The sequence below is a fragment of the Acipenser ruthenus genome, chromosome 25 (assembly GCF_902713425.1).
Source record: "Acipenser ruthenus chromosome 25, fAciRut3.2 maternal haplotype, whole genome shotgun sequence".
NCBI lineage: Eukaryota > Metazoa > Chordata > Actinopteri > Acipenseriformes > Acipenseridae > Acipenser > Acipenser ruthenus.
The window spans coordinates 3,962,442-3,973,692 of NC_081213.1; the positions used below are offsets into that span (position 1 = coordinate 3,962,442).

General features: G+C 35.6%; 1 protein-coding gene across 3 annotated transcripts; it reads left to right on the plus strand.

Annotated features, from left to right (window-relative positions):
• The first annotated feature begins 1,494 nt into the window (after window positions 1-1,494).
• On the plus strand, window positions 1,495-10,213 carry LOC117412985 (uncharacterized). Of its 3 annotated transcripts, none has more exons than XM_059000426.1 (9): window positions 1,495-1,597; window positions 5,505-5,551; window positions 6,031-6,420; window positions 7,139-7,182; window positions 7,618-7,716; window positions 8,248-8,413; window positions 8,490-8,545; window positions 9,047-9,142; window positions 9,257-10,213. In XM_059000426.1, exons 1-9 carry the CDS (start codon window positions 1,572-1,574, stop codon window positions 9,515-9,517), a joined length of 1,185 nt encoding a protein of 394 aa, XP_058856409.1. In that variant the 5' UTR covers window positions 1,495-1,571; the 3' UTR covers window positions 9,518-10,213. The 3 variants fall into 3 exon arrangements, with proteins under 3 accessions (XP_058856409.1, XP_033877553.3, XP_058856410.1); XM_034021662.3 differs by having other exon boundaries at window positions 1,497-1,597; window positions 7,142-7,182; window positions 9,257-10,212; XM_059000427.1 differs by lacking the exon at window positions 1,495-1,597 and adding an exon at window positions 2,357-3,059 and having other exon boundaries at window positions 9,257-10,212.
• Window positions 10,214-11,251: the final 1,038 nt, after the last annotated feature.

Genomic DNA, 11,251 nt, shown 5'->3' on the forward strand with positions numbered 1-11,251 from the left:
CATATTATACAGTTCGAGAACGTTTTCGTTCAGAAGCAACAAGCAAGGAAAGTGCAAACAGGTGACGGTGTCCGCTGACAGTGTTGTCACATGTTTATACTCATTGTGCTCTGGGCTCGCAGTGGAAAAAAAAAAAAAAAATATATATATATATATATATATATAGATATATATATATATATATATATATATAGATAGATAGATATATATATATATATATATATATATATATATATATATATATATATATATAGATATATATATATATATATATATATATATATATATATATATATATATACCCAACTTACAAACATAAACAAGCTGTAGTTGTGTCGTCCAATTATTACAGTATTAATGTTAAGTGGAAAACAGTTTTTGCATACGGAATAAACCTTTCTTTGTCTATATTCACTAAAGGTAAATTTAGCAGGAAAAGCAGTTGGAAGGTATTTGTGGGTTATTGCTTCTGTGTTTAATGCTTCGGAAAAAACATCCCAGCTAATTATTTCCATCATGGGCTTTCGGCTTGCAGGCAGGTTAACCTGTGTCTTCAAAGGCTCCACTGTTGACAGCAGGTAACCCAATAGCAAAAGAGCCTATGATAGTGATTAATGGTTGCCAGGGGAACCCTTTTATGAAACCAGCACTGGGCAGCACAGAGCAGACAAAAAAAGCCAATGAATCAAAGAATTCAAAGGCAGCATCGATCTGTCTCCTGAGTATGTATGTAAGTATGTATGTGCCTTGATCAACAGCAGTCTCTGCTTTTCTTTATTTGTTTATAAGAAAAAAATGCTTCCCATCTCATTCAAAACAGGCAGCTTTTGCATAAGGATTAGGTGTCCGTTTGAATCGATGCGTTTATTATGTAAAAGAAATGGAAGCGGACGTGACAAGTGCAGGAGATGGAATAGAAGAAAAATGCAAATGTTTATTTTAAAATACACATTTGGAGTTATGTAAAATTGACTGGAAGGCCCAAGGTCAGGGTTATCCCTCGTATTTTTTCTAATTAGGCAGGAATTCTCAATGCAGTGTGTCCCTCCTAATCCCTAAGGCTGGCTGTTGTGTTGTGCTCTACCACACCTTGTGTGAAATTGAAACCTGCGATTTTATCACAACCCCACTTAGAACATTTTATCAAAATCAACATTTATTACATGTTAAAATAAATTGAGGATGTCAATGTACCGTGCCCACTAAACATTTACAGTGTATCTCTATTTGTAGAGCAATTGAATCTGCCTATGAAGGTGTCTGTGTGTAATTTATCTAAACATTTACATGCTTCTGACTGCACAGAAGACTGTTGGTATGGGTCTATACATTCTTCCCATGATTGAATGGCTCTGATTTGTTGCTAAGTAACTATGTCAATCAGTGCCTCTGGCCTAGGTATCTTGCATACCAGACTACTGAAAAGACATAAAGAGGCAATTGTTGCACAGCGGCTTTTATGTCAAATAAAAAGGTTTTTCATTTTGTTAGACAAGAGAAATCATGAAGTGGCTCAGAACCTGTTTTCAAAGCCCACAGCCTCTTCACTCACATGCGGTCCAGACTGGAATATGGAAGGATCTGAAGCATTATACCTGTGAGTAAAGGAGTCTTTCTAAACCACTACTGCACACTGCTGTTTTTAAATAGTACTTGTCTAAAGCTGATAAACACTTGATAAGCTTGATAATACTGTAGACTTACTTTCTCAACACCGTGCAAGACAGACAGGGTTATAATAGTGTTGATGACCAGCAGTGTTTCTTTATTAGGAGTGCTTTGGTAAATGCTTGCCAGTTGAAATTTGTTTAGAAATTACAAAGCAGTATAAAGCTACTAAGGAAGCGAAAGAACTCTACGCAAGAACTTTGGTACATGGATCTTAGGCAATTTAATTTTTAAACATATTCAATTGTACTGGGCTGCATATTATACCCCGTGCAGAATGTATTCATTCTATTACAATGTTTTATTTATTTATTTATTTATTTAATTTGCTATAATTGGTTTAATTGGTTGCAGAGGATGGCATTAGGCTGTTGAAACTGTTAACTATTTTCAATTTAGTTTAGGGGACATCATATCATGCCGTAGGATAATGACTACCCAGAACCTGATTAGCTTGCATGATCTTTTATTAAGCTTGGGGCTAGTGGCTTCATGAATATCGTGCCCATGTTATCTTATCCCAGCAATTCTCACATGGATTGAGAGCCAGGGGATTTCAAACAATAGGGTCTCTGTTCTCATCTAAAATGTGTGTCCTAAAGCAGGGGGAGGTCGTACTCTCAGTGCAGCCTCTTCCACACCTTGACACAGCGATCAGTCTGGGGCAGGAGGATGATTCAGTTTACCTGTTTCCACTGTGAATACTCAATACCACAGATACTTACACTGCTGGTCTCACAAGTGTTGCATGTGCTTGACACTCAGTGCAGGGGTACTGCTAGGTAGATGAGATCAGTAGCAATGGGCATTGCTAGGACTGGTGGCATGTTCTTGGCAGTTACCATGGCAGAGCACACATTTGTTGGCCTCAATTGAAGAACCCCTTTGGGTAGTAGATGGATAATATTTGGAGTACGCTTTTGGGACTTGTACACGTATTTGAAGATTATGTATTCAGGATTACCAAGATATTTCTTCAGCAAAAATCTTCCAATGGAAAACCTTCATTCGGCATGTATTTCTAGAAAATGGCTAGCTTTTCTTCTGTGTTTGTTTCAATATTGTTGGAGGGTTGGAAGGGATGTATTTCATACATAATACCTGTACCTGAAATGTAATCAGATACATAATTCATATTGGCAGAATGTCTCCGCCTCCACTGTGCATGATGCAGCTGGTAATTGGTAGAGGCCACAGGTGAGACATACCTCTCTGCAATTAGTTTTTTCCAGTTGTCACAAAGAGCAGAGACTCACACACACGACATACAGTACAGTGAACGCCACATTGGGTATATATATATATATATATATATATATATATACATCTATTTGCACTGTGCTGCACAGATCAACATCTCTGCGGAGGCTTCTTTAGGATTTAGACCTCAGGTAAGAAATGCTTTCTTACAGATTTCACTTCAGCATTGTGTTTTGTACATTGCATGTATATATAGATTCTATTTTGTAAATATCCTCCAAACTTTATATCTCAATGTTTGCTGGATGTTCTGCAAACAGTAATAGGCTAATCAGGCCAAAGGCGTCAGCTAATCTTATTCTTATTTTAATATAAAAGCCTTTCCTCTTTCTGTGTATTAATTGAATAAAGTGTGGTCAAAAGCTTAATATGCTGATTTGTATACTGTTTTTAAACATACAATGTACTGCAAAGGCATAACGTATACGTTGTGCACTGCTTTGATAGCACAATGAACATCATAGAATTTAATTATTTGAATTTAAGTATTGTGTTTTAGACTTCCAATTGTCTATGTGGAAATATCTACATTTTTTAAGGAATTAAGGAATTAATTTAAACTGAAACAGAGGTTTACTGCCGCCCCCCCCAAAAAAGTCTGAACAGTTCTTAGGTACACAAAATGTTTGTTTAAATGTAATGTTTTTTTCCCGCTGTCTATCAAATCTGTATTCAAAAGAATGACAATTAGAGTACACAACATATATATATATATATATATATATATATATATATATATATATATATATATATATATATATATATATATATATATATATATATTAAATACACAAATAAAACCAAGGCCTTTTGTTTATATAACTATTGGATATCAATAAATAAAAAAAAAAACTGCATTATTGTTTAAGCTACTTAAATAACTGTTGCATATATAATATGCAGCCGTAGTTAGCTGTAAGTCAATTTAAAAAACAATAATTTGAAAACCAAACTAACATGTGTGGTAGTATTTCACTTGCTTTTGTTGTGACAAGATCTATATATTTCTATTAGAAGTTATGGACAATACGGTACACTCAGCGAAATATGTGAATTGTTTTAAATTATATATATATATATATATATATATATATATATATATATATATATATATATATATATATATATATATATATATATAATAGGGAGCATGGGGTAATGCATTTTAAAATGTACCAGTGAGAGGACAGCACCACAGTAACTGTCACCATGACAACTGCTCTCCCAATCTGGTCCTCAATTATCATAGCTGAATAGCCCCGTACCTGTGTGTTTGCAGGTTTATTGTCGTCACGGAAACCTCTCAATGGAATCAAAATCTCAGGAGAATGGGGGAAAAACAAGGTTTTTAAGGGGTTTTGTTTTGCACAAAGTAAACAACTTGCCTACTTCCATTTCTTGGAATCCAGTGCACGGTGGGCCCAAAACAAACTTTGCAATCTATTCTACTCATTATTGCCTTTTCATTCTGCTATAAACAAAAGACAGGTCTTAGTGTCTTCTTTTAGTGTTGAATACCCATAACATTATTTTGAAACATTAGAATAAACTACAAACGTAATTTGTGAAGAAGTGTCATAACCCTTATACAAAATATACCATTAGGAAATAATTGGTAGGGTATTCAACATGTTTTAACCTGTTTTAGTAAGGTTTTTATTTCCCTTACAAAAATGTACTACAGTAAAAGCATAGCAAAGTGTATTAAAGCAAAGTGAAAGCATTGGTAAACCATGTAAATCCCTGAGAGGTATAGTGAAGCAAATTAAAAAGCATGGCAAACCATAGTAAAATATGTTACATGCTTAGTAGCCATGCAAAGGTATGGGACAACTAGAAAATGACTGTGAAATTGTTGTGTTAAAAGGGGTCAATGCAAAGTTTGCCCCCAAATGATTAGACAAGCTTTATATCATCTCCTGTACTTGTGCATACAAAAGGCACGTGCTTAAAGCAATCAAAAAATAAATGCTATCTGAATCAAAGATAAACAATAACACCCTAAAAATGTGATATATTATAGTTTCACACTATGTACTCTTTGTATGACCTTATGCAATGAGTAACTCTCCAGGGTCCTGGAAAATGCTGTATTCATAGTGTGTTACGAGTACTATTTTAATAATCGATATTAAGAAACAATGCCGTACTCCCTTGTTTACTATCATACTCCCTTGTTACTATCTTGCTTACACATAACAAATAACTCAGAGGTTGTGTAAATTAGCAGATTTTTTTTTACTGTAAATGGTACATTACACCTAACATTTACTGTCAATTGTAAATTATTTTATTGATTAAACCTGGCTAGATTTAGGCTTGGTTCATTATTTAACCTAGAAGATATTGGAGGGAATTATGTCACACTCTTCATCTCGTACTTATTGATTTATATAAAGTTTACGTAAAAGCGAAATGGTTTTAGTTTACTATATGAAACCTTCAAGTCAACACAAAGCTGGTTCATGATAAATACATGTATATCTGAATCCCAAGTATGTATGCCTTCTGTGTCAAGTTTCTGACAATTGATTTTCATTATATTACTTTTTATATTTTCCATATTTACTTTATAGATTGGTCTGGAAAAAGATGACGTATCAAAATATGCATTTTTTTAAAGGTAACTTTATTTCCATTTTTGCCTAAATGTAAGACTGGATAACTTTACATTTATGTTACACGCTTAATATAGCATATGAATGAAAAAAGTTTACTGTAAATGGCAGACACTACAGTAAAAAACAGCAATTATACAGTAAACCACATCACATATATAATTGAAGGGGGTACAATTTTAATGCATTTTTATGTATATTTTTGTTAAGAGTTTCTCCAGGTGCCATCAAAGCATAAACTTTTCTGAAAAATAGTTATATCTTATCATTTAAAATCTTATATCTTATCACCTTAAAAAAAATTCTAATGCTGTTACCTCTCATTATTTCTTTTTTGTTCTTTTTTACAAAAATATAGATGTTATGGGTCTTCTAGGGTATTTAATTCAGTTGTTAAAATAAATTACATGTTGTTAGAAAAGAGAGATTCTAAGGAACAGATACGTGCTGCCAAAAGTAAAATGATTGTTTTATTTTGTAACAGCCTTTTTCCTGGTTTGCATCGCTCTGTCTGCTACAACTACTGGTCAAACAACTGTAGACCCACCCACTACTGGTGCAACAACTGCAGCCACAACCACTGCTGCTGGAGCAACAGTTGCACTCACAACCACTGCTGGGGCAACAGCTGCAGCCACAACCACTGCTGTGGGGACAACAGCTGCAGCCACAACCACTGCTGTGGGGGCAACAGCTGCAGCCACAACCACTGCTGTGGGGGCAACAGCTGCAGCCACAACCACTGCTGTGGGGGCAACAGCTGCAGTCACAACCACTGCTGTGGGGGCAACAGCTGCAGTCACAACTGCTGTGGGGGCAACAGCTGCAGCCACAACCACAGCTGTGGGGGCAACAGCTGCAACTACAAACTCAAGTATGAAATATTTGATTTAATAATATTTGATAACTTCACACAATTGTGTATGTGTTCTATAGAAAATGTCAGCCATTTCAAAATTGAAAAGTCACTACCATTCACGGTAAAGCAGTATATTTGGTATATGGATGTCTGTTGGATATGGATGAAAGTGACTTAGAGTAGTATGTTGAAGAGTAAGTAGCGGGGTTTCGAAAAATATAGCGTTACACATCCCCACGTGTTGCTACAACCGTTTAAATAGTGAACCTGTCATTTTTCTTTTCATTGTTAACACCCCGACAACCTTTTACACTTATGACTTTAAAGTCTGTTTCAAAGCTCTTTTCAAAATAGCGTAAGGATTATTGCCCACATTGTCAGACAGGTAGCAATAACGATTCATGATGTGGTACGGAACTGAAAAGCCAGAGCACCTGTTATGTTTTTTTTTTTGTTTTTTTTTCCTGCAGTGATTTAGAGGACAGGCCCCAGTGCACTAGAGCAGCCATTTTGAAAAGAGCTTTGAAACAGACATTAAAGTTATAAGTGAAAGTTGTCAGGATGTTAACAATGACAAGAAAAATTACAGGTACATTACTTAAACAGTTGTAGCAACACGTGGGGACGTGGAACGCTATATTTTTTAGAACCACACTACTTACTCTTTAATATCTGTAAATAACAATGATGTATAGTTCAATGCTTCATCACAGCTTGCTTACTTTTTAACCAGCAGCTGGGACAGCAGTGACCTCAGCTACCAATCCAGCAGGTCTGGTGAGTGATGAATATAATGATAATGTGAACTTACATTTATTGGAGTTGCAGTATAATTTCTCATTAAGCCCTTCAGCGCTGTGATGATGCAAGTCTTCTTTGTGTAGCTGATCAAGTCCACAAGACAGCTTGCCTACTATTACAGTACTAATAGGAAGTGTAAGAGAAGCAAAAGCACAGGTGATGAATTCAGAAATGTTATTAGCACCACATTCTAAATGAAACAAGAAACACATGAAGACCAATTACAAGCCTCTAATTAAAATGAGTTGTTTATTTATTTTATTATTGGGTGCATTGTTCCTTTCTGAAGAAATGCTAATGACCATTTGAAATTAAGAGAGTAATATCGCCCGCTGTTTCATCTGCACACAAGTAGGTTGTTTCACATATATATATATATGATAACTGTGATTATTCTCATTTTTTTTACAGATGTACTGCAAGACCTTTGCCTGTACAGGGTATAACTGTTACATGAATTACACAAATCAAAATGCAACCATGTGCGCTACAAATTACTCCTACTGCATGGTAAATGCATTACATTTCCTTTCCTTTTGAGATCTAACTTAATCTTTACTGTTTGATTTATTTCCGATTACTCACTGTTGCATATTGTTGTGGCGTGATGTAAGTTTTCTGCACAGATACAACGGAATTCTGAATTACAAAAAATGTCCCGATGTGCAGAACACACATCATCATACCCACTTCAAAAGTTCTGCTGTTATCGTGATGGATATGTATGTTCTAAGAATAGGGGCTTTTTATTTCTTTATATATTTCTTTTTTTAATAAGGGCCAATGTTTCACAACTAATGCTAAACATATTACTGTGACACACTGTGTTGGGTATGAATGCTTAAATATTGAGCAATGATCACATTCTTTTCTAATTTGAACTTGTTTCACAAGACTGTCATAGTATTTATAGTATTCATAGTATTTTTTACTTTACAAACATGATAGTGTTATTAATGTCCTTTAAGGGTTTTTGGAGAAGGGTTTTTTTTCTCAGTATTTTTTTGTCGTGAGTTTAAAAGAGAAGTGTTTTTCTTGCAGCTCAACCGCACAGACAGCAGCTACAATGCTGGCTGCAGTCAGACCTGTACTGGAACAGCCAACATGTGTAGCAATGCCTCCTCATCCCAGTGTATAATGGAATGCTGTGCCACCTCCCTCTGTCTTAGACTGAATGGAACAATTCAGGGGATCCCCTCCACTGCAGGTATTTCTCTTTCATATTACTTTCTGTTTATTTTTCAATGCATTTATATTTAGCAATTAAATTATTTACCTTCCAGGGACTACATCTCCACCACCTAACATGACAACTACAACTGTTGCTGTCGCAAACAATGTAAGTAAACAGAACGTGTGGCTTCTTACGCTAAAAGTTTTTTGTGACCATAACACCATATTATACAATTAGACGAACAAAAAACATGTTGCCAATACATGCTGCTGTTTTGTAATAATACTGTCTGCTGCATCCAGCTCAAACTGAGCTAACTTAAGGGACACATGTTTCATACTGTAGTTCTGGGGAATCCATTTAGATTGCATCAACCACTTATTATAGGAAGTCCACAAAAAGGTAAACAGTAAGTTGATCAAATAAGGCTGCAGGCCTTCGTACATTTGCGCTTACAAATGTACGAATGCACAATTGCTGTTTAACTGTATGGAAATATGTTCCATTTTGGATAGTACAGTTGCCAATCTTCCAGAGAGACGTTTTCTTGTATTCTGGTTGGAGAATTGCTATAAACTCCTGTTTTAAATCATTAAACATGGTCAAAATGAGTCCCTGTAGACAACGATGTGAAATACCTTGTCAAACACTCTTTTTACCTAACAGGGAAAGAGCTGTCAGTCCTTCACATGTGACGGAGACTCGTGCTACAAAGGAAAAAACGATGCGAAATTCTGTCAGACTGGGATGAACTACTGTGAGGTAATAACTAGCTTTGGAAGTCCATGAACTGACATTGACGATACTTCAGTGGAGTACAAGGTTTCGATTGCCTTGAGATATTACTCCGCCGTGTTTTTTCTTTCCACTCTACAGCTGAAAAAGAAGGTCTCTGGCGTCACCACAACCTGGACTGCAGGCTGCAGCAGCACCTGTCAAGCCACAGCCAGCGGCTGCACCTCCACCGCCACGGATTGCCTCCAAGAGTGCTGCGATGCCTCTGCTACAGTCTGTCTCAAACTCGATGGCACTGTGAACATCAAAGGTGCCGCGGATACGCTCAGCACGGTACCACTGATGAACCTGCTAACCGTTGCTTTTCTCGTTTTCATTTCCAGCAGTCTCCAGCTCCACTAACGCTGTTTTAGATGCACACCAGTCCATGTCCTATTTATTTATTTTGCAAGCAATAATGTGACTAAGAAAAAGATGTATAGGGCATTTTTTCTGGAGTTTCTAAAGTAGTTTCTATTGCTTTTAAATGTAATATATTAATTACATATGTAAATATAAATGATACTTTCTCTGCCTGCATCTTACTGTGATACAAGCTATAGACGTCTATGTACAATGGCATCCAGAAAATGCTTCAAATGTTTTTACTTATACGTGTTTAATGACTTAGCAAAAAATACATTCTTATGGTACCGCCTTATGCATTATTATTTGTTACATTATCATATTTAATTGACAATTGCCTTTTTCAAATACTGTTGTCTTGTAATGCAATTGTGAAATAAAATGAAGTGAACTATTTTAAAGAGAGTATAATTATTAAATAATAAAACTTTTATTTAATATTGGTATGTGGTGACTTATTTAAGTGTCTGATGAGATGTTCACAGCCTTTTGCAAATCCAGTTTGTTTAAAAAAAAACAAAAGTGAAATCAAATTGTTCCATGAATGGTAAACTAATCCCATTCTTGCATGTGTGTGGGCAGGGTTCCATTCTACCTTAGTGTGAATACATGAGTTTGATAATGAAAACTAGGGGGAAAAAAACATGTTTACTACTTGCAATGAGCTGTGAATATTGAATCCCCTGAGTGTTAATTACCATCTATAATTTCAAGAGATGTTTCCCTTATGCATGCTGTCTTTGCTTCTTGCTGTAAGTCATGTGCTTGCTCAATTAAAGGTTGGTTCCATTGGCTGCAATTGTAGTTCAGTTAACAAGTGTGTTGTTATATAAATGGAAGGGCTGTTGCGCTGCGCAGGTAAAACAATAGTAAATGTTAAGTGCCTATATTTCAGCTAATACTGTGTTTCCTAAACAGTAAGTACAGTACAGTAGCTACACATTACATTGTCTTCAGTTTTTTTCTCTCTGTTTTTTTTTTTTTTTTACTGTACCTTAATCTTTTTATGATGTTTGCTGTCAGTCTAGGTAATTCCTATTGCAGTTACTAACTTAGCCAAGCTATTGCCTTAAAAATCAAAAGTGGTAGTCCACTAGATGGCGCTGGATCTTGCTTTTCTAAAGAATTGAAGACGCACCTGGACCCCATGCAGAGTGGTTACAAACATTATAAAAATGCATGTTACTATTATATATATATATATATATATATATATATATATATATATATATACATTTGTTTATATATTTGCAATAATTGCATATTTGACAGTGTTACAGTTGTGTTCTGTAACACTGTCAAATATGCAATTCAATGAAGTAAGCAACACATTGTAGTCCTGTCCTTAGAATTATTCTGAAGTCACGTGTGACTTTGACAGCACCATATATAAGGCTTGGAGCAGTTAGTTTGCAGTAAAATGGGTAGCAGCAAAGACTGATCATAATTGTAGAATGACAGTGAGTGCCTGACTAAGCATTTACAAATCACTAATAAATATTAGACAACCTATTTATCAATATCTTTTCTGAACAGTCCCACACTGCAGCTTAAACCACAGATCATTCACCTCAGTCAGAAGCGACAGGTGGCTGATACTGGAAGACTGTGGCTGCAGAGGACCTCTGATGTGTGTAATAAGTAATAACCCAAGCACTGTACAGACCACAGAATACATGTACGCATGGGGATTGACAGTAGCAGGGCCAGCTAATTGTCACTTAGCTGGGA